Source organism: Lactuca serriola, chromosome 2 (assembly GCF_051521515.1).
Source record: "Lactuca serriola cultivar US96UC23 chromosome 2, Lser_US96UC23_V15, whole genome shotgun sequence".
Taxonomy (NCBI): domain Eukaryota; kingdom Viridiplantae; phylum Streptophyta; class Magnoliopsida; order Asterales; family Asteraceae; genus Lactuca; species Lactuca serriola.
Genome location: NC_136409.1, coordinates 195,092,562 through 195,117,327, shown reverse-complemented (window position 1 = coordinate 195,117,327; position 24,766 = coordinate 195,092,562). Strand labels below are relative to the sequence as shown.

At 32.5% G+C, this 24,766-nt stretch overlaps 2 protein-coding genes, 1 long non-coding RNA gene and 1 pseudogene across 4 annotated transcripts; 1 reads left to right on the top strand and 3 right to left on the bottom strand.

Annotated features, from left to right (window-relative positions):
* Positions 1–394: 394 nt before the first annotated feature.
* On the bottom strand, positions 395–2,700 carry LOC145087954 (pentatricopeptide repeat-containing protein At2g27800, mitochondrial-like). Of its 2 annotated transcripts, none has more exons than XM_079026111.1 (2): positions 1,202–2,700; positions 395–910 (listed from the first exon to the last, which is right to left on the bottom strand). In XM_079026111.1, the coding sequence occupies exon 1, from the start codon at positions 2,413–2,415 to the stop codon at positions 1,249–1,251; it is 1,167 nt and encodes a 388-aa protein (XP_078882237.1). In that variant the 5' UTR covers positions 2,416–2,700; the 3' UTR covers positions 395–910; positions 1,202–1,248. The 2 variants fall into 2 exon arrangements, with proteins under 2 accessions (XP_078882237.1, XP_078882238.1); XM_079026112.1 differs by having other exon boundaries at positions 395–907.
* On the top strand, positions 838–1,176 carry LOC145089915 (chitinase 1 pseudogene; annotated as a pseudogene).
* Positions 2,701–11,271: 8,571 nt separating the features above from the next.
* On the bottom strand, positions 11,272–13,857 carry LOC145087953 (elongation factor 1-alpha-like). The gene is made up of 3 exons (XM_079026110.1): positions 13,719–13,857; positions 12,481–12,943; positions 11,272–12,393 (listed from the first exon to the last, which is right to left on the bottom strand). Exons 2-3 carry the CDS (start codon positions 12,940–12,942, stop codon positions 11,506–11,508), a joined length of 1,350 nt encoding a protein of 449 aa, XP_078882236.1. The 5' UTR covers position 12,943; positions 13,719–13,857; the 3' UTR covers positions 11,272–11,505.
* A 4,154-nt stretch (positions 13,858–18,011) lies between these two features.
* Positions 18,012–23,865, bottom strand: LOC145090681 (uncharacterized). Its single transcript, XR_013701710.1, has 2 exons — positions 23,422–23,865; positions 18,012–19,412 (listed from the first exon to the last, which is right to left on the bottom strand). It is a non-coding gene; the product is annotated as an uncharacterized LOC145090681 (long non-coding RNA).
* Between the last annotated feature and the right edge of the window lie 901 nt (positions 23,866–24,766).

Sequence of the window (24,766 nt, the reverse complement as noted above, 5' to 3'; positions counted from 1 at the left end):
AAAGTTGTATATCTATTCTTCACAATTAAAACAAATATTATAATCCACAATGTGAAAACCATTCTTATTTAAGATAACAATTGTAAATCAAATATTATAATGCACAATGTGAAAACCATTCTTATGTAAGATAACAGTTGTAAAATTTTGTTTTTCCAATTCCAAACTACTGTTTTTGTTCATCTCCTTCAACGTCAACTACATATCCTTCAACACCGTGTGCATTTCAAGAATCTATTTTTAGTAGCTTTTGTAGAGTTGGTTCTTTGTCTATCGATCTGAAATATTTTTGGTCATTCCTCCTATTATGTCAAAACACCACATTAAACATGGCTAAAATTGAGATTTTGACTTCTTCGTTACACTTTGTATCTATATGTTATAAACACAAACCTTGAAGTATATATTATTGATTCATTAAACATGGAATGAACTGTTACAAAAAAAACCCGTAAGCTAACAGGTAGTGGAAAACACTTGGGAGACTGTAAAAACACACGTGTCACTGTCTCCTGTACATAAACTAGTACACTGATATAGGCGGTGCCTTAATCATCCTATTCTAAACATTAAAACTGCCTGAAATATTTTGGTATTTTGTGTCAGTGTTACGTTGTTAATTTTGTAGATGATCTCATCGAAACATGGAAAATAATGGTTATTGAAGAACGTTCTCTTTAATCTTGGTTACTACTCTCTTGTAGTTCATAGACACTAATTTGTACTCCAACCAGAGACATTAATTTTTTATAAGTAGCCTTTTTGCATTCTCGCACATCAACATGAATTAATTAAGAGCTTACTAACAGCTTCAACACAATCTGTTCTTTGATCAAAATGGGCTTCTCCAAGCTTTTCATTGTTCTTCTCACTCTACAATCTCTTTTAGCAATGGCATCGACACAACCTACTGCACCAAAATCAAACCTATTTCATGAATATATAGGAGCAGAAGATAACAATTTAATCACATTTTCAGATGTACCCATCAACCCAAACAAGGAATTCCATTACATACTTGCATTTGCAATTTTGATTATACCAATTCATCTTCTCCCTCACCAACAAATGGTTAATGGTGAATTCAAAATGTTCTGGGATACTGATAATCTCACCCATTCTCAAGTTTCTTCAATCAAGAGTCAACATGGTAATGTCAAAGTAGCTTTAAGCTAGAAGAGGACGCTGTGAGAGGACAAACCTGTAATTTTAGCGCTTCATGGGTTTGGCATGATTCCTACATAATCTTTATGGTCCATTGCCATCATACAAGTTTCTATAATTGACTTGAAGTTCATATTCAAGCTTCCTGTAAGCAGACCGATCCACCAACCTTTTCTCCTGCAATTCCCTAAGCAAATTCACAGCATCTCCACACCTCTGTTGTCTGCATAACTCATCAACCACAGTCCTATACGTAATGTAATCACCCAACCTTTCGTTTCCAATCATCTCCCACAAGTAACTCACAGATTCATCGATCTCTCCCTCAAGTGCAAACGAACTCACAAGCGAGTTATAGGATTTACTGCTTGGAACAAAACCCTTCGCCTTCATCTCATCACAGATCTTCCTAGCATTACATGTTCTTCCTTGAGAACATAAACCATGGATCAAGTAATCAAAAGTAAACGAATTCGGTACACAATCATAAACCACGCCCATCTGATGGTATAATCTAAGCGCGTCATTGACATGAAGGGAGAGAACGTACCCTTTGATCATGGAATTCAAAGCAAAGATGTCAGGATCAATCCCATCATCAACCATCTGCTTGAACAACATGCTCATGGTATCCATATACATATGATTTATGTAGGTATTGCTTCTCCTGCTCAAAAACGAAGTGAATAGAAGATTATACGTTCTGATCGAAGGTTTACAATCCAATTTCTTCAGGCTTCTCATGTGTTTATACACGTTAACAGCTCTACTCAACTTCCTTGCTTCTGTGAAGAAGTATATCATCGTGTTGTAAAGAGCTTCGGAACCAAAAGAAGGAATCGCCAACGCCTCGTTGACGATTAGATCCATTTCATCGTACATTTTTGCAGCGCCGAGCTTCTTAATCGTAACATGGAATGTGGATACATCGTGTGTAAATCTAGGTTGTTGAGACGCCCAATTGAACAACTCCAAACATACCAATGGATCTTCTTGTCGATTTATTAAGTTATGGAGATCTTCAGGTTTGAATCGAGGCAGAAGCTGTGAAACGGCTCGACGAAATTGGAATTCGTCTAGGGTTGGCTTTGACGCAGCTAAATTTCGTCTGTTGACTCTCTGCCAGTATGATGTTGATGAAAAAAGGGAAGCTAATATGTATCTGCTGATTAAATAATTAGAGTTCTGGGGAGCTTTGACATTGATGCAGATTTGCTTCAAACATCGTAGGGATTTCAATGCGATACTCATTGTATCTAGAATATAAATAGCAATGAACCAGATTACAAGGGTTGACGAGCTGAAGGCGAGCGCCGAGGGGGGTTCCTTCACGACGGTATTCGGTGGAAACGAGGGAGGGAGGCCATGGAGGAAGGGGTGGTGCCGTGGTGGTATGGGGCGGCACGGATGGGAGGAGCCGACAACAAGGATTGAATGTGTATTGTACAGTACTACAAGTTATTGCTACAGGTGCTAACGGTTTTACGTTTAGAGAGAGAAAGAAGAAAGTAAAACTCTCATCCCTTGAGTATGAACCGTCTACAACATATGTACAAGTATGGATTTGCTTCCGGTCGGAACCGACTCGAACTCAAATAATCGGAAACCCGAATTGGATGTAAAGTGGAAACCGAAACCTGAACCGATTATATTAATATGGGACCGGTTCGGTTATTAACCAAAAATTACCGAAATAACCAAAATAAACATTTACACTATGCTTTGGAATCGAATAACCAAAATAAACCGAAATAACCCGAATAATCCAAATAAGGAAATTTTATATCCAGTTCAAGAAAAAACTATTAATTTAATATTATTTTTTTGAACTAGATATAGAATTTCCTTATTTGGGTCATTTCGGTTTATTTGGGTTATTCGGTTTAAGTAATTATTCACTTTCCGGGTCAGTCTTTTTGGCACGATTAAACCTTTATTCGGGTAACCCGAACCGAATAACCCGAAATCCGAATTGGACAAAAATAGATACCCAATAACCGACCCAAATAACTTATTCGGTCTTAATTCGGGTCGGTCAGGGTATTCAGTCCAAACACACATCCCTATGTATAAGAAAACAAGTGGTTACAGCTTATATTTACCAAATTACTAAACTACCCTTCTATGAATTTATAATATCAAACTGCCTAATATTCCCCCTCAAGCTTTATCTGAAGAATATATGTTTTTGAGAGAAAGCTTGGACATGAAAGGTATCAGCTTTAAAGTTGGTAGTGGTTTAGTAAACATATTAGCAAATTGTGAATCAGAACGTACAAGCATGAGTTTGACTAAGTTGTCCTCTATTTTTTCTCGTATGAAATGACAGTCTATGTCAATGTGTTTTATACACTCGTGAAAGGTTGGACTGGAAGCAATTTTCGTTATCACAAAACATTAATGCTGGCATAGAGTGAGTAATACCAAAATCCATAAGAAGTCGTTTTAACCAAACTAATTCACAACATGCTGATGCAATTGCCATGTACTCTGCTTCTGCAGATGATCTGGACATTGTTGGTTACCTTTTAGATCTCCAAGATATGAGTGAATTATCCAAAAAAAATACAAAAACCAGTTGTAGATCGCTTGGTATCCGGACATTTAGCCTAGTTGGAATCACAAAACGTCTTCAATCTAAAGGAATATGTTTTTGGAAAAAAAAAATGTTTGGCCTGGAGTAGTTTTTAAGTATCGTAAAAGATGATTAGCGACATTAAGATGGTCGGAAATTTGAACAACGTGGTCAAAAATTTGACAATTATTCCCATAAGGACTTCAATTTCATGAAATACACTCCAATGGAGTCTTGATTTTGAATTAGATTGACTAATTCCTTACGAATCTGAAATATACGAGGTCCATTGGATTGTTCAAAACATTCTTTTAAATCATTCCAGATTGCAAAAGTTGTCTCTGCAAACATGATACCTGCAGAGATTTCCTTGGATATAGAATTTAAAATCCAAGATATCACCAGATTGTTGTTACGTATCCATGAATTATACATGAGAGAATATGATATAGAAGGTTTAGGCAGAGATCCATTAATAAAACCAGTTTTGTTCTTTACAGACAATGCAACACGAAGAGTAATTATCTCCCGTAAGTGGCAGAGATAAAAGAACGTAACCTGGATTATCTGAATGATGAAGATAATATGGATGCAATTGATCGCCAATTGGATACAAAACTGCTGCAGACGAAGTTGAATTGTTTGCACTGTTGACATGCTTGATTTTTTTTGAAGAGATTAAAAAAGAATCTTCAAATCGGAACTGATTTAGAAGATGAATGAAGCCTGAATCGAAATTCAGATGAGCAAGGCTTGAAACGGAAGCATATGCTCTAATACCATTTTACGTTTAGAGAGAGAAAGAAGAAAGTAAAACTCTCATTACTTGAATATGATAACCGTATACAACATATGTACAAGAAAACAAGTGGTTACAACTTATATTTACAAAATTACTAAACTTCTATGTATTTACAATCTCAAACTGCCTAATAAACGGGTCGACGGGTTGGGCTCGGGTTATTTCTTACATAGTTAAAAAAAACAACATAAATATTGTTTGATATATTTTTTTTCTTTCATTTTATATGTTTGATATAACTTTTATTAGAGTCTTGGGTCTAACTTATAAGATCCATACTTTTTGAATTTAAAATTATATGTTTGTCATATATTCGGTCAGATTTTAACTTTATCAGATCTGAGTCTATAATGTTTGTACCCCGGTATGTACCTTATGACCCTTATATATTGGAATTGTGCATTTTAGTCCCTAAAGTAGTACGCAGGGAGTACCACTTGGTATGCTTAGCCTACTAGTTGTAAAGCCAGTACGTGGGGAGTACCACTTGGTATGCTTAGCGTACTAAGTTGATGGTGAGTCGGGACCCAGGCCACGTACGTTGGGCGTACATATGTGTATGTTGGGCGTATGTGGATTTTAATGAGTATTGGGTCCAGAATCTCCCATCTGCGGAAATGTTTGGTTGATGATTCCGTAGTGGTTCTATTGGAGGATATTTAGGTGGATGATCACTTGAATTATATCAGGAGACTGGTGGCGATTCTTGATCGGAAGACAAAAACCTTGAGGAACAAGGTTGTTGAGTTGGTAAAGGCAAAGTGGCAGCACCACAAGGGTTCAGAATGGACGTGGGAACCGGAAGACGAGATGAGGGAGAATTACCTCGAATTATTTGATGTGGCGGGACTTCGAGGATGAAGTCTAATTCAAGTCGGGGAGAATTGTAACATCTGGAACCCTAAGGTACTAAATTCATTCATTTATTGCATTTTTGGGGGGTCCTCATGATGTGAGACTTGGGGGTAACGTCGTGAGTGACCGTTGACCCATGTTTTGGAATCTCACGACGTGAGACATAAGGTCTCACGACGTGAGCGCAGCTTAATGACCCCAAACCCTAATTTTCGGGTATTTAAGGGAATGAGAGGTTGGGGTTACCCATCCTCAGCCTCTCTCACCCTCTAAACCTCTGGAAACCCTAGATTTCGATTCCCATTGAGATATTTGGTATTTTGCTTGTGGAAAAAAAGGAAAATGAGAGACAAAGAAGAAGCATCATTGTGAAGGAAGTTGTTTGGGATTGCCATCTTCGTCGCCTATTGTCTTGTTTGGACCATTATAAGTGTCAAGACTCAATCTTTATTGCATTTCATGGCTAGATCTAGATTTTTGGCCCATTTTCTTATGTTTTGGCTTGATTGGAGTGTAGTAGATTGATATGTGCATATTTAGTCATATAATTCATGCATTGTCTTAATATTTTATGTTGCATTTGTGTCAATTATTGAACAAAAGGTACTTAATTGGTTGAAAATTTATTTTGCAGCAGCTAAGACATGCTCGGAAAGAAAAGGAAGCGGAATTGGTGAATAGAAGCTATGATCTTGGATTTTCAAGAAGAATAAGAAATTTAAGAAGAACACGACGTGTTAGCATCAAACACGGCGTGGTGTATTGAAGATTCGTGATGGATTCTTGCCTTTCCAAATACACGTTTTTTAAGAAGAACATGGCGTGTTGGTGATTAACCATGCCGGGTTTCGCCGTTTTTCAGAATCTATTTATAGATTGTTAAATTCCTCAACCCTAACTTATGCTGGAAGTTTTTTATCTACTTTTGGAGGCCAGAGACATCCCTTAGGACCTGTGGATTGCAGAATTCGATTACAAGCTTGATTTTGAAGAGATCTAAGGCAAATCATCTTTACTTTACTTAATTCCTTTGTTTTCATCATGTTTGCAAGAGTGAATTTCATTTCTATGCTTGTATCTGCTGAAGTCATGGGGTAAAAACCTTACCTTCGTTTAGAGTAGAGGATCTTACAACTATGTGTTGATTTTGTGGTTTTCGAATATGTTGATTTGATTATTTATCATGCTAGCTTGTTAAAAAAAAAAACCTTATATGTTAATGATAGTTATTTTTCTGTTATTTACTAAGTTAATTGAGATTGTATGAATATCTTTCTTGATTGCTTGAATCTTATATGTTAACGATAGTTATTTTTCTGTTAATTACTAAGTTAATTGTGATTGTATGAATATCTTTCTTGATGGCTTGAATCTTATAGTTTGTGACCATCAAGATTGTAAGACTAGTGTTTTGAACAAAACCTAGGAATAATAAGAAAAATAAGTAAATTGATGTATGAGTTAAATATGACGAACAACCATATATGAAATTAATTTAATCAACAAATTGAATTAATCACCATTACAAGTCTTGCATGATTCGAACTTAATAGTGGTGAACTTATTAGTTCAATCAATTGATCACTATTTGAATTAACTTGTTTACTAAAGGATTTTTTACTGAACATTAATCTAATCACATTATAAATCGGTAATTGATGACATATTAATCCATTTCACATTCCACGAAATCAACCATAAGAGTACGTGAATCGTATCTAAACAGAAGTCTCTTTTATATTCTTGATTCAAATCGTCTTGTGTTCCTTAATTTGTTGTTAATTGATTCCTTGTTAAGTGTTTGATTATTTACATAAGTTTCTTGTCTTGTAAAACTAGAGAAATACCCCCCTTTTTAATCATTTTTTAAATTAGTTAACATTAGTAGTAATTTTAATTATCATTATTGTTACATGTGTTCTATACCCTACTTACCTGCACTAAACTGCTATTTGATTAGGTACACTGCTTATCGTGTGTTAGTTTTTGTCTAGATTAGTTGGATTAAAACTAGTATATATTTCACGTATCATAGATTCATAAAGTTAGCAACTTTATAGATTCAAATGGTCTTTTGAGTCTTATATCATTCAGATATGGGATTTGGTGGACTAATAGAGCTTACATGAGAACTTGAGGCCATATTTGCACTTTGACCTAAAATGGTGAAGGGACATGCATGGTGCATGCAATTCTATAAAGCAAGCATTTTTATGGACCATTAGGCTTCCTTTAAGCCTCTATAGGAGTCGAAATTGAGGGCTGAACTTATTAAGATCATTGGAACGTTAGTTTTGCTTCAAACCGTCCTCACGACATGAAACATAAGGTCTCACGATGTGAGCATGAGTCGTCATCCCCGTTGAGTCGTCTGAATCAAAAGTGGGTCCCATAATCCGAACGGACACATCTCACGACGTGACCAAGGACTGGGCACGACGTGAGACGCTATTTTGGGCTTTTGAGCCTTAATGGGCCACTAGTTTTCTGACTTTAGGCCTTATTGTGCTTGGGCCCATTTGGAGCTTTGGATGCTACTTAGGTTTTGGGCCTTCTTGGAAGTAGGCCCATGATGGGTTTTAGGCCCAATTAGGAAGTTGGGTCATATTGGGCTTTTTGTGCTAGTGGATTGGGCCTTGGATTGTGGGCCAAGGGAGGAAAGCGTAAAATGGACTTTTACCCTGAGGGTTGGACATCGGACCAGGGTTCCAGTCATGGATTGTAGACGAATCATTAACTAGATATTATTTGATGGTCTTAGCGCGGGGATTTCCTTCCGGATCAGCACTCTGAGATTTTATCTGAGAGATTCAGCTGCTTAAGGTGAGTTTTCTCACTGTGTTTGGTGGGTCGAAGGCACCAATGTCGGCCCATGGTTTATTATGATTAAAATGCTAGTTGTATGTGTTACTTTGCATGTATGTTTTCTGATATGTTTATCGAGCGAGGCCTGATGATTATATTGTATGTTATTTATTTTTGTGATTCTTGCATGTGTTTATGTGTTTCTATGTATACCAGGCGGGGTCGATGACTGGCATATCTATTCCGAGTGGGGCCCGATGACGAGTGGGACCCACTATATGTTTAATATGTATAGTATGTAGTATTTTGGGAACTCACTAAACTTTGTGTTTACGGTTTTCAGTTTATGTTTTAGGTACTTCTGGTTCGAAGGGGAAGAGTTCAAGATGACTGCATTGCACACACCACATTGTTCTGCATTTTACATGACTCTGATGTTTTTGGATGTTATTTGATATACTATGGTTTTTGGATGTTATTTGATATAATATAAAAATCAAAATTTTTGGTGACAAGATTGGGGATAGGACAGTGGGAGTGGGTTTTTGGTGGCGATGATATGGCTAGTTACGGAGAGTTCGGTCGGTGTCTCTAGTGGCCGGTAACAGTATGCGGAAGGGAGGTGCTAAGAGGGGGATACGACGCCTGGATTGATCGATTGTAGGGTATGGAGCGTGGGCCTATAGGGGTATATTTTGTGGTGGGATAGGTTTCATTTTCAAGAATTATTGTATAATAAATATAAAAGTAAGGATAGATATGTCTTTTCACCATTGTTTAACGGCAAAATAGACGGAAAGTTAATTTAGGGACTAGGTGGGTAACAAATTTAAGTTTTGAGGATGGTCTGTGTTAAAAAAAAACTTTTTATGGACAAAACGTGAAAATAACCCTTAACCACAGGACCGTCCGTTTAATTTACTCCCTCCACCTTAAGAAGAGAGTCCTTCCCTATGTTAAGATTATGAGCTTTTTAAACCAGAAAAATCTTTTAAACCTGAAAATATGTCTATTAAACGGGACCTTAATATAATAATAATTATTATCATTATGTGAAATTAAATATCCTTCTACATTTATTTTCACATTCCTACCCAGGTGACAAGAGTATTTATAAAAAAAAAAATAGGTTCTTTATTTAAAACTTGGTGTTTCTCTCGTTAATGACATGCCAACTGCTTCATTAATATAACTAAGTTCCAACTTTTGATACATAGTGGTGGTATCCTCCTTCTTTGAGGTCGAGGGTTCAAGTCTTATCGTGGGCATAGGTGAAATAGGTGTTGTTAACTTAGCAGTAAATTAGATTTGTTGGTTCAAAAAAAAAAGTTATACTTTGATACTACCTATAATAAATGCTATAATAGATACGTAGTTGTTTATATATTGTATTATAAATTTTGGTTAACTGGTTTGATTAAAAATTTGACAAATGACAAAACAAGTATGTCATTTTCAAATATTTTGTATTAAGTAACTGCAAAGGTGCACAAGATAAGTTTGTATGTTTTGCTTCAAATTAAATTTTAATATAAATAGATCAAATGAATATAAATTTTCAATCTTGTGTAGTTAAAAAAGTTAACAAAAATATATCATTTGATTATAACAAAATTTATATCACATAATATAAATCGATTTGTCCATTTATTTTAAGTTAATTGAATCGTTAGTGTACCTGAGATTTTCATTTATCAAACAAATTGTTAAGTAAATCATGTATACCTTTCACCTTATATCATAAAAACCTTAACATAAAATATTGAAATTCTTCGACAACTGAACTTGACATATACAATAAAAAATAAAGTGCATGACCAAGTTTATCATGTTAAGTGTACGTCGTCGTTTGTACTTTGTATCAATGAGATGGTGATTAGTTACGTTAATATCTCACATTCAAAGTATCATCTTGGGGCTGCAACCCCACATGCATATTGTATACAATACAAGTGTTTAAATGTCATATTAACCAATAGAGATTAATAGCTTACGGTCTTAATTAAATTACAAGTGCAAATTTCCACAAGAGAATTCATACTTAAAAACCCCAAAAAAATATCAAAAACCACTAATCAACTCAAACAATGAGTTGATTGGAAATCTTAGCCTTTGATGATGAACTTATCTTGGGTGATACTGCCCTCTACACATCTTGGACTCCTTAAATTTTGACCTTAACTCAAGTCAAACCCACTTATGCGTGTGTACTCGAACCAATACCATTCCACATCACCCAAAATATCATCTCTCCTTTGTAATGGTGAGTAAGTCGACTTACACAGCTACACATATAGCTTTAGAAAACATGCCCGAGAACCTAATTGACTGTAAAATCTGTTTTCCAATTTGGTTTCGACCAACCTTTGCGTCCTTGGCTAAAAAATTATGGTTTAAAGGGGATATCTCCTATATATATCTTATTAAAACATCCCAATCATCAAATACTCCATTTTTTCTTATATTACAAAGACGTCACATGTGAGTTGTGGGTAACGCGACTAAGGATGTTTTCTCAACATAAGCACTTTTGCCTATGTATTGACAACTTAAAAGTTTACCAACATAAACACTTTCGCACATACATTGTAGCAACAAATTTTGAAACCAAAATAATACAAGATAAAATAGTAAAAAAAAAAAACAATCATTATTATTTTCTTAATGACATAATATTGCTGATATTTTTAATTTTATATTTATGTTTTATGTATTCATGTTTAGATATATAACAGAAAATGCTTCCCACTTTCCTTCTTCGTTGGATTTTTTAATGGATTTGCGAATATCACTTTTAACAGCTGGATGCCATCACCGTCCTTCCAGTCAACAATTCTCATCTATATAACGCCATCATATCCACTTTCGACTGATCCTCTTGGAAGGTGTTGTCTCTTGCTACAAAAAATTTGAGCTTCGTAGTTGTAGGAGAGCTGCATTGTAAATCCCTTTCCCTCCCCATATATAATCACATCTTTTTTTCGTTGATGAAATTTTTGTTAGGCAACAGATTCGAAACAGAATATCAAACCGTTTCAAATGAATAAACAAGATTAAAATTTCCAGGAGATGATAAAATGTTGAAAATAGATTTAAATGTTTTTAAAAACCAACTCATGCCATAGACCACTATAGATTTAAACCACAACAAAAGTCTTCAAACCTGGGAAAGTTTCCAACATAACGAAACTTCCCAGATCCAATACCAAAAACTCTTCAACAAAATATAAGATTGTCCAAAACTAGTAATCCAAACAGACAGAAAATAAAAAGACTCGATCACCAAAACACAACACCTATCATATCACTTGACACCCTTCTTGGCTGCGGCCTTGGTCACCTTAGCTCCAGTCGGGTCCTTCTTGTCAACACTCTTGATCACACCAACAGCAACAGTCTGACGCATGTCCCTCACAGCAAACCTTCCAAGAGGTGGGTACTCTGCGAAAGTCTCCACCACCATAGGCTTGGTCGGCATCATCTTAACCATACCTGCATCACCATTCTTCAAAAACTTGGGCTCCTTCTCAAGCTCCTTTCCTGATCGTCTGTCAATCTTGGTCAACAGCTCTTGGAACTTAACAGCAATGTGAGAAGTGTGGCAATCCAACACTGGAGCATAACCATTTCCGATCTGACCAGGGTGGTTCATGATGATAACCTGAGAAGTGAAACTGGCAGCACCCTTAGCAGGATCATCCTTGGAGTTTGAGGCAACATACCCACGCTTGATATCCTTCACAGCAACATTCTTAACATTGAACCCAACATTGTCACCAGGAAGAGCTTCGGTCAAAGCTTCATGATGCATCTCAACAGACTTGACTTCAGTGGTCAACCCTGTTGGTCCGAAGGTCACAACCATACCAGGCTTGATGATACCTGTCTCAACACGTCCCACTGGCACAGTTCCAATACCACCGATCTTGTAAACATCCTGAAGTGGTAGACGGAGTGGCTTGTCTGTGGGTCTCTTTGGCTCGTTGATCTGGTCAAGAGCTTCAAGAAGGGTTGGTCCCTTGTACCAGTCAAGGTTGGTTGACCTCTCAATCATGTTGTCACCTTCGAATCCAGAGATTGGGACGAATGGGATTTTGTCTGGGTTGTATCCGACCTTCTTCAAGTATGAAGACACTTCCTTCACGATTTCCTCGTACCTACCCTTGGAGTACTTAGGGGTGGTAGCATCCATCTACAAAAATACCATCATACCAGTAAGCATCATAGATAAAAATATATTGAATAACAAAACAACCAAGAATAATTATTAATTCAATACCTTGTTACAACAGCAGATCATTTGCTTCACACCAAGAGTGAAAGCGAGAAGAGCGTGCTCACGGGTCTGTCCATCCTTGGAAATACCAGCTTCGAAACCTCCAGTGGTGGAGTCAATGATGAGAACGGCACAATCGGCCTGGGAAGTACCAGTAATCATGTTCTTGATGAAATCACGATGTCCGGGGGCATCGATGACTGTGCAGTAGTACTTGGTGGTTTCAAACTTCCAGAGGGCAATATCGATGGTAATACCACGTTCACGCTCGGCCTTAAGTTTGTCGAGCACCCATGCGTATTTGAAAGAACGTTTGTTCATCTCAGCAGCTTCCTTCTCGAACCTCTCGATCACACGCTTGTCGATTCCTCCAAGCTTGTAGATCAAGTGACCAGTGGTTGTAGACTTGCCGGAGTCGACATGTCCGATGACGACAATGCTGATATGAATCTTTTCCTTACCCATCCTGATACAACAAATCAAACTGTTAATTGAAACTCACAACGATATTAGAAATACAAAAGAAGCAGATAGCAGAAAGAACACACAAGGAAAACAGCAAATCGATGTGACTAAACCAAAAAACGTTTCTAACTAGTAAAGTTTAATGGGTAACTTTGTATGTGTTTCATCAGACAACAAAATCGAAGAGTTGAGACAATAAACGTTTATAAAAATGAATTGGAACAATAACAGCATATAATTACTTATGTTGACGATAAATAAAACGATTTACTCAAAAAACAGAAATAAGAAGATCGAAATACGATTTCAACTTCATCGGTTAGAAAGTAGAGTAAAATTTGATGTTTAGCTGCTTTGAACTTCACAGATCTGTTACAATTCTTTTCAAATCGAGTAGCTCAAGACCATGATAAGATAAAACATGGAAAATAAAATAATTCTACGAGGATTCATCAATAGATTACAAAATCCATCGGTAATTAAAAGATCCTAAAGGATTTATTAATAAATACAAGTAGTTTTGTTGTAAAATCAAAACCAGTTGTGTTAACTCAATCGAAAACTCAAACTTAAATACAAGATCCAAGCGAATCAATCAACAAGGAGTTTGTTTCGTATACACATAATTAAGAGCAAAAACATGTAAAGAAAAAAGGCTCATCGGACAACAAACCAGGTCTAATTGATCAGAATCAAAACAGATCTAAATAAACAAAGAAGCATACAGACGATATCTATTAGATTTAAGGGAAAGAAAACGGAAGAATCGGTCTGACCTTAATGAATTATCTGCAGACTAGCTCTCTCAATAGATGGAGGAAAATGAAGAATGGAAGGAGTGTGCTGCAAAGAGAGTTTTTATAAGTGGAGTAAAGAAGGTATGAGATTAGGGTTTTTTTAGAGCCGTTGGATGAAGTGATCTGACGGTTGTGCGGGTGAGGGTTTGGGATCAGCCGTGGATTCCATATTGTGATGCCCTAGCCAGCCTCCATCTCTTTTTGGTTTACTATTATTAGATTTAGGTATAGAGGAGTTATTTAATTACGATATTATCCTTGTCAAGTCTCATTAATAACAATTCATGCCCTCAAACCTCAGTCGTATTTTTGTGTTTTGGGCCAATAAGAGGTTCCATTCTTGCCACATTGATCCATGAAAAAAGTCTCCTGTATATATAAAAATAATAATAATTGAGACTTATGACTTATAATTATTAGATATATCGACATTGACATGTTAAAGGTTCAAACTGAACCATTAGGAATTAATTTAGGAGAAAATTCATCAAATGACCATAAGGAATAGTGTTTGTAGCAAATGACCATAAAAAACATAATTTTATTAAATGACCACAACTTCTATAAAGAGAGACTCTGCAAAGTCTTTACACTTTGAGAATGGAAAATTGCTTTGAGGAATCACACATGTGAGGAAAAAGACGGAAAAAAATGTTTTTACACAATTCCGCAAAGAGGGGCTTGCAGAAATGAGTACGCCTTTGCGGAACGCATGTACACCTTTGAGGAGGAAATCATCAAGTTTGCAAGTATGTTGGTGGAACAAAATCAAAGAAGTGAAATGGATAGGGACATTGATGAATGTATGGATAAATTGGCAAAAATAGGATGGGGAGAAGAAGATGAAAGACACAAGACCGCTCTCTTGCTATTTGTTGAAAGTGTCGATGTTAGGAAAAAAGTTTGGTTACAACTTACGCCTACTATTTGTGACTCGTGGGTGAGGAGTGCAGGAATGAAGTTTGGCTACCTTCGGTGACCTTTTAAATGTTACGTTTGATGATTTTTACTAATTATTTGTTGCATGACTTTTGGATGTTAGGTTTGATGACTTTTTGTATGACTTTTGTTATGTTACGTTTGATGGCATCTATATGTATAACTTTTGTTATTGGATCATTTTTTGTGCATGACTTTTGTTATTGGATAAAAAAAAATTGTTGTTATTTATTTTACATTTGACATGTTATATGTAATTGTTTTTTATATGTCAATTATGATTGCTAATGTTGAGCTTTAGCTTTTCTTGTACTCGTGTTTGTATTGTTCGAGGTTAAATCGGACAAGGCTAAACAAAAGATTGTAGAATAAGAGATAACGATTCGAGTGGGTATGTGTATACGCAAGATTTGATACACAAATGTCCGATACAATGTTACGATATGATGCATCTTACGCAATAAACATTTGTATTATTATGCAATTACTTTACGCAAAGAAGTTGGTTGCAAGCTAGTAGGATAATAAGCATTGAAGAGAATATGACTATTTTTTACATACTATGGGACATAATAAACATTTTTCGAGCGGTTAAAGGAATATTTCATCACTCCACACAAATCATTTATCAATATTTTACGAGGTCCTAACTGCAATGACGTGTTTTGCAATAGAAATTAGAGTACCAACAACTCCTAATCCAACAAGACATGTCTCAAAACAACCTAGACGGTTTAAAGCCATATTTTTTAGAGCAATGTGTGTATTAAATAGAACTCTTGTACATGTAGTTGTGTTCGTTGATCAACAAACACGATATCAGGAATTTGATATTTTAATATGATATTCACCTTTGTATGGGTATAGCACATGATTCAAGCATTTTGAAAGAAGTTGTATTCAATCCGACTTTCAGATTTTCATTCCCTCCACCAGGTTTATGATTTTTATATAAGTTTTATTATCTATATTATTTATATAATAAATGTCATTCACATACAAATAAATATTACCTTTGTGACGCTGAATATACCAACACTCGCGGGTTAATGGCGCTCGCGGGCTCACGTACAACTTAGAAATGTTATTAAGCGTGCTTAAGGTTTATTGAAGGTGAGATTCTCAATCTTATAACAAATGGCTCCTTATCATTTTTCCGATACAAACAAACATAGTAATTGTTTGTGTCGCGGTCCATAATTTTATACGGAGATACAATATCCAAGATGAATTATTTGCAAATTTTGAAGAGAATGTTATGGTTAATCCTGATGTGCAAGGTGAAGGAATTGAGGCGAAAACACACAAAGCATAGAATGAGGTTCAGAAGTTGTCGAATACATAGCTACTTTGCGTGAGCAAATTACTAATCAACTACTTTCACTTGGTTCACTTTAGAGTTGTATTTGTGCACAATATAAAGTTTGAAAAGCGCAAATTAGTATGTTATTTTCAATTTTAGTATGCTTCTATTTGGATTTTAATTGATTTATGTTTAATTAATTTGTATGAGAATTAGTATCTGGATTTTTAAATGGTTATCGTGTAATTTTGATTTTGTATGACAATTTGAATGTTTTTATAATTATTCACCAACTTCATCCATCACAGTATAGAACAAAATGGTGATATGGTATTTTTTCAGCATTCAACACAGTCAGTCAGATATACAATCAAACAACATAATTTCTTTCTCGATCATAAAATTTTCTCAGACCGCATTTTCCCATACAACAATTATCAAACGGAACCTAACCATTAAAGATAAAAAGTTGTAGAAAACATGGTTACCAAGACAGAAGGAAAGATAATGAATGGCGATTTGAAGCTTACGAAGGAAATTGGTAGTGTATAATGCACTTTAGAATTTGCTTGTTTTTTTTAAGAGAAACACTTAGTGATTATTTCTGTTTGTGTAGTGCATGATACATGCAACATTTGATCTTTTGCAATTGTCTACTTTTAAAAGATTTTATTAAAAAAGCATAAGATGTTTTAAATAAGCAATCACAAACACTCCTAATTTGATATTTATAAGTCATACATGATCTAAAAAAATCTATCATTTGTTAGTACTTATGATATTTGATCTAATGGAACTTTTCAAATTTACTTATGGCTTCATGGAGTTCTTCAAGCTTATTTTCATGGTTTAAGTTAGTTAGTAAATCATTACAACTCAATGAATTTTGTAGATATTAATTTATTGGGTAAATATCACAAAAGACACTAAGGTCCCGTTTGATAGTTGCTGACTTAGAAAAATATGTCTAGGTATGAAATCATGACTGAGTAAAAACCATGTTGTTTGATTGCATATCTGAATGAATATGTTGATTGATGGAAAATGACCATTTTACCTTACTACTTCATGTAAAAATATTTTTAGAAATTTATAAATACCAAAATCATAAGTAGATTTAATTAGAACACTATATATATATATATATATATATATATATATATATATATATATATATATATATATATATATTATATATATATATATATATATAGGGTTAGGTTTATTTGAGACCACCTATATTTTGTGAGACCGTGAGACGCATTTTTTTTATTTTATTTATTTATTTATTAATTTTTTTTAGTTAATTCAAGTTCCGAAAATAATATTTAAAAAAAGAATTTTTAGATTTTTCCATTTATTTTGCATTTTAAAATTATTTTTAAGAATATGTACAGTGTAATATTCTATTAGAATATTTCATGTATTTTTCAAAAAAAATAGAATTTATTTTTATTTTTTATTTTATTTTTTTTAGTTAATTAAAGTTCCGAAAATAATATTTAAAAAAAGAATTTTTAGATTTTTCCATTTATTCTGCATTTTAAAATTATTTTTTAGAATATGTCAGTGTAATATTTTATTAGAATATTTCACGTATTTTTCAAAAAAATAGAATTTATTTATTATTTATTATTTATTTTAGTTAATTCAAGTTCCGAAAATAATATTTAAAAAAAGAATTTTTAGATTTTTCTATTTATTCTGCATTTTAAAATTATATTTTATAATATGTCAGTGTAATATTCTATCAGAATATTTCACGTATTTTTCAAAAAAAACGGATTTTTTTTAAATTTTTTTTATTTTTTTTAGTTAATTCAAGTTTCGAAAATAATATTTAAAAAAAGAATTTTTGGATTTTTCCATTTATTTTGCATTTTAAAATTATTTTTAGATTTGCTCTTACGGTCTTATAAAATTAGAATGGTATCAAATGAACCTGAACATATATATATATATATATATATATATATATATATATATATATATATATATATATATATATATGACGTGAAAAAAAAAAAAAGTTGTTAAAAGCATCTTTAAATCCATATTATCATATACAATCCAATGTAACCTTATATGATGATTAAATTAAGGGAAAATGACTATTGAGGGTAATTAACTTTTGCGTTTGTACTCATCTGGTCCCTTTTTTTTTGTATTCAATATACCATCGAACTTGTTGTTGGTGTTTATCATAGCCCTTTTGATCGGCTTTTGACCTGTGATAGCCGGTCAAAGGGTTATGGTGAACACAAACAACAAGTTCGATGGTATATTGAGTACAAAAAAAAAAGGACCAAATGAGAACAAACGCAACAGTTGGTTACCCTCCTGATTCATTTTCCCTTTATTCATTTACAACAAATCCCACATCATCTCCTATTGATATTAATGACTTTATGAGATTTATTCTTGCTTATCTTCAAAACATAACCTACCAAAGGACATTATTCACACATATACAACTTTATAATGCACTTGAATATTTATTAGGGAAATCTTGACTAAGCAGACGCATTTCATGACTACATTACATTTCCAATCAAATGATTTATCGTATCATGGATTCTATACAAGTCTACAAACGAGTGGATTCACAAGTGCTGTGATTTTTGAGTTTACTTAGCTTTAAGATCGAACTCATGGGATAAGATACAACATCAATATGTACAATATTATGGTGATGTGTTTACAAAAGCAGCATTATATTGTACATATTGATGATGTATCTTATCCAATGAGTTCGATCTTAAATCTAAGTAAACTCAAAAATCACAACACTTGTGATTCCACTCGTTTGTAGACTTGTCTAGAATCCATGATACGATAAATCATTTGATTGCAAATGTAAATGTAGTCATGAAATGCGTCTGCTTAGTCAAGATTCCTCTAATAAATATTCAAGTGCATTACAAAGTTGTACATGCATGAATAATGTCCTTTCGTGAGTTATGTTTTGAAGAGAAGCAATAATGAATCTCATAGTCATTAATTTTAGTAAGAGATGACGTGTGATTTGTTGTAAATGAGTAAAAAGAAAATGAATCAGGAGGGTAACCAACTGTTGCGTTTGTTCTCATTTGGTCCCTTTTTTTGTACTCAATATACCATCGAACTTGTTGTTTGTGTTCACCATAACCCTTTGACCGGCTATCACAGATCAAAAGTCGGTCAAAAGGGCTATGATAAACACCAACAACAAGTTCGATGGTATATTGAATACAAAAAAAAAAAAAAAAGACCAAATGAGTAAAAACGCAAAAATTAATTACCCTCGAGTCATTTTCCTTTAAATTAAACAACAAAATTATAAAGAAAACAACGGACATGGTATTGTTGTGAAATTGACACCTTCTCCATGGTAGAATATGTCCAACCAATTGCTCCCCTCCACCAATGTTTAGAATCCAATACTTTTATATCTAATTATTTAAACTGAGCATAGTTAGTAAACCCCTTATCAATAATAATGTAAACTAACATATTTTATAATAATGTAAACTATCATATTTTATAATATTCAAAAGATCGTATTTAAATTAATAGAAATATTTGTCAACGAGCAGTAAAATCATTGTCTCTATAATTAAACAATTCGATTTTTTACAAAAGTTAAATTAAATATCAAAATGTTGACAACGTAAACATCTTTCATAACAAAACAATTCGTTTAAATTTTAAAATATTAAAAAAAAAAAAAAAAAAAAAAAAAAAAAAAAAAAAAAAACCTAAAAGTGGGAAAGCCTACACAAAAAGCAAGAAATTGAGCTATAAAGTTGGATATACGAGTAAACAATGGGAACATATATAACTATGGGTTTGTTTTCGATTAATTTAAGGGATGGTATAATAGTATATTATTATAGGCGTTTACCTAAAATCCTAAATTACAAGAAAATATAACGATTTTTTTTTTAAACAAGTGAAAATCCAACGGTCATTCTCAGAGTCTTCATTGCCCCCGCATGTTTCAACAACAAATATATACAATTAACCTTATAAATTATAAGGCAACATTTAATTAATTGACACCCGTTTAAATGATTAACAATCATCCATTGTGAATGAAGGACCTAATGGGTATAAGTACAATAGGATTTTTGTATCAAGTGGGGCTGTGTGTAAACAAGAGCTCTAACATGTATAAAAACATACAATATGTATCTTATATTTTATATTCCCAATTAAAATGCAATATAAATACACAATGTATCTTATATTTAATATTCCTAACTACTAATATAAAATAAATATTTACCATTTTAAAATAAATAATTGGAAATAATAACTTGGATGAGATGGTTTTAGCACTTAGATTAGATTGACTATAATTGATCGACTAGGTAATTAAACGATTATAAAATATATGACTTTGTGATTGGTGGGAAAAAAAACATGGTTTTATATAAGCTAGATATAATTGTTGTTGTTGCATGCTTCGTAATAAAAAGTATATTATCAATATTTATTTCATAAATATAATACTAGTTGTATATGTATATATGTGATTCGTAAGGCATTATCTTGATATTTATGTATATATGCGATAGGCAATCAATACATGAACAAAATCATCTAGAGAGAAATTTCATAACAGCAATGGTTCTAGATCAAGAAGAGAGCATGTGGTCTTGGATCATAAGAGAATAAACATTGTAAAATTTGTCTCGATTCTTCTTGATTAATTTAAGAATTATGAAGTGGTGAGTTGAATAAGTTATTCTGAAGTCGAAGGTGGTACATTAGTTTTCAGTGCACACATATCAAATCAAATAATTTCGAGTCTAATTTTATCTATTTGTATTTATGTGGTCATGTGAGTTTATATATATATATATATATATATATATATATATATATATATATATACTAGGATTGTTATGTTGTGTGCTTTTATATGATAATGATGGAGCATTCTGATGCTATTTTACTTTCTTAGAGTTGTTATTAGTTGTAGAGGTTAACTATATATCGGGTTGAAGGTGGAATGTTTTTGTATGGTCTGAATTGTGTTATAAGAGGTCGTGTTTTGTGGAAAAGGGTTGTGCGGTGTGAAGAGAGTTGTGATTTCTAATAAGGGTCGAGCTTTGTGAAAATAGTATTTGCTTTGCGATGAGGATTGTGCTTTGCGAAAATGGTTTGTGTTTTGTGAGAATGTTTTGTGCTTCATAATGAGGGTTGTAGTTTGTGAAATGAGTTTTGCTTTGTTTTGAGGGTTTTGTACGATCCGATTAGGATAAAGAGGTAATGGGGTAGCAAAGATTACTTGGGTGGGATTGCGAGGCACATATCACACATTGTATTGTTTATGTTGCTACAAGGGTTATCAGTCAATCTTGTGTTTTATTGATATTGACGAAACCATAAATAAACTCCGTAAAAATGATTCTATATAGTTGATGTTTGTTAAGTCTTTTACATTTTGTTTTCGTTTTTTTTAAGTAATGAAATGAAAGGAGATGTCTTCTTAAGTTTCATCCAAATATACTTATTTTTCATGAAATATTTCCTTCTATGTTTGGGCAACTGGAAGAAAAAGGAAGAGAAGATACAATTTCCTTCTTTCCATTATTTCCTTCATTTCCTTCATTAAAAACCTCGATAACAAACTTTTTAAGTTTCATCCAAATATACTTATTTTTCATGAAATATTTCCTTCTATTTTTGGGCAACCGGAAGAAAAAGGAAGAGAAGATACAATTTCCTTCTTTCCATTATTTCCTTCATTTCCTTCATTAAAAACCTCAATAACAAATTTTTTCTTGAAAAAAAAAAAACTCAAGAACATGAAATTAGTTTGTTTATGTGATGTTATATTACATCAAAAATGGTATTGAAAATTTTATTTTTTATTGTAGATACTCTCGGTAGGGCATCAAGGTGATTTGCAAGTTGCAACTTCATATCTCACATGTCAAAAATAAAATACATATGGTTTATTGTATGCTAGAAAATGTGGATTTAGTAATTTACATTTTGAAATGATTATACAATAAATACATAAATCAATCGTAGTGAAAACAAGTTATAAAATATAGTATTTTGTTGTATTTATGTTGACTAAATTGTGATAAAATTAGTGTTTTAAATATTTTGTAGATTATGACTATTTAAGAAAGTAATATAGTACAAATGATTTGAAAAAGTTATTCTCTGAAAAAAAAAAGATTCTATATTTAAATAATAAAAGAGGATTTTTTTTTTGTTCCAGAAAATACAACTTAGTTTTCATTTCTCTTATTCTAAAATAAGTTTATCACATTCTCACCTTTTATTTTTCATATAAAACTTTTATTGTCTTAATATATAAAAGTTTTATTAATCATCTATATTCACTCACCTTTTATTATTAGTTTTCATTTATCTCTTATCCTGAAAGAAGTTTATCACATTCATAGGGTTTGTTTTTTCATATAAAACTTTGATATACAAACGTTTTATTAATCATTTATATTCGCTCATCTTTTATTATGATTACCATTACTTTTATAACTACATACATTCACACATGACATTACTTTACTATCCTTTCTAATAAATAAGAGTTTTTTTTTTTTTTTTTGTCACTTGTCATACTCTCATTTAATTTGTCAAATGTCATTTTGTGGTTATTTTGAATTAGATTTATTTCCATATGTACTTTTCTGTTTTATTAAATTCCACATAATATTTTAAGGGAGTTGATTCGTACACAATAATTTTTCTCCGTACACAACAATTGGTGCTTTAAAATGTTGTACTGTACAACTATATAATGCATGAATTGTTGTGTACGACAAAAAACTGTTGTGTACGAATCACTTCCCATATTTTAATATAATAACTATAATAAATATAACAATAAATGAATATTAATTTAATTAATAAACTTATCTTTTAATTTCAAAATTACTACAATTAAAGTTCATTAGTTTATTTTTTTTATTTAAATTACTTGTTTAAATTTAAAAGATAAAAAACATTTTCATTATAGCAATTCATTATTTTTCTTATTTTCTTATAAATTCAAAGTTTTCAAATATTTTGACCTTTATATTTAATTTTTTTCTTTTTTTAAATTAACATTGCATGAGTCTAGTAATCATATATATCCGAGTAGATAATTGACTTTACAAGAGCCTTGATAAGTACTAAAATGCAAAATTTAGACTCCTAGCAACATATATTCTTATATATAAAATTAGTTAGATTAATGTATACTTTACATGATTGAATTTTTAAAGATAAACTAAGGAACACGTCAAGTTTAACACAAGATATTGTCATGACATAATTAATCAATCAATTGGAGTATGTTTGACGAAGGTATTAAAAAGTTAAATTAAATAGAAGTGGATATAGATCGAGTATAATCCATGTTCCATCAACGAAAATGAATTAATAACATGTATAATATACAAACAAAATAATGTCGAAGAAGAATAGATATACCGTAAGTAGGAAGTGTGATAATGCCCTTGAAGATCTCTTCCATGGTGCTTGGGCTCCTTGATCTTGTACTCATTTCATACGTAGTAATCGAGAAATGTTGTCAGGTCTAAATCCCAAAAAAAGGATCGATAAAGAGAAATTAGAGATGGACGGGTGATTGTAATTGTTCCACCATTAATGGATTTGGAGGTCTGATGGAAAGGGATGAGAATCGTGGGATAATTTTTTAATCGATTGATGTTAGGCAAAATTGGGAAAGTGTGATCATATTTGATCGCCATCATCTGGTGATAGAAATTTGAGAAAGATGTAAGAGATGATAGTTATTTCATAAATTGGAGTTGGGGAAGATATGGCCTTGATATGGGGAGAAAGAACAGGGCAACGCTGAGGAAGATGGTATTCGGTTGGCTTGGGAAGTTGGGATACTATTTCCGTAGGAACAAAAAAAAACAATATTTTAATATGTAATTTAATAAACATAAAATAATAAAACTATTGGTTCACTTATTCATTTTAACTATTTGATATTTTACTCTTGTTTGTATAATTGTAAACAAATGAGAAAAAAATTGATAACATCGTTACGATATTATTAGTGTACTTTAATTATGATTAGAATAACAAGATTTGTCACATGTTTCTTGATCTTTATGTGAAGTTCTAATAAAATCTACACATTTTGGCAAAATAAAACATATATGTTCAACAAAACTTCAACCAGGTTAAAAAAATTTACAAACACAATTACGTATCCAAATATCAATTAAGCCTCCATGTTTGATTGTGAACCAAACTATATATATATATATATATATATATATATATATATATATATATATATATATATATATATATATATATATATATATATATATATATATAAACCTGTTAAATGATAAACACCCAAAGTTTGTTTGTACTCTGAGAATAAGTAGCATTGACATTAAAATGCAGTCATTTAAATTGTTCATTTTCAAATGATATAAATGTAATGTGTTGTAAGATGTTGCTACTAAAAAGTTTTTGATAGAATCACCGTGTACTTTCACATGTTTCATGTGATTGTTGATGAACTCAATTTGATATTGAGAGTATAATCTTTACTCATTGAACGGTGTTAGTGATTTTTGTTTCACACCATAATTTATCAATTTCTTTTATATCAATTTAATTGGTTGATCAGGGACGAGAGTGGTTTAGTAACAATCTTTTTTATACTATTTCTTAGACCAGATCGAACTAGATGGTTTTTTCAAAAACAGTTGTGATAAAACTAGTAAAAACGAAATCGTTGTAATGGTTTTCAATTTCTGATATAACACACCCATACACTCAAATCTGA

Bases quoted from the DNA above. Each gene is read 5' to 3' on its own strand.
- LOC145087953 (XM_079026110.1), bottom strand. From the start codon at position 12,942: ATGGGTAAGGAAAAGATTCATATCAGCATTGTCGTCATCGGACATGTC. The intron at 12,394-12,480 runs GTATTGAATTAA...GTATTTTTGTAG, and splicing joins TGATCTGCTGTTGTAACAAG to ATGGATGCTACCACCCCTAA.
- LOC145087954 (XM_079026111.1), bottom strand. From the start codon at position 2,415: ATGAGTATCGCATTGAAATCCCTACGATGTTTGAAGCAAATCTGCATC.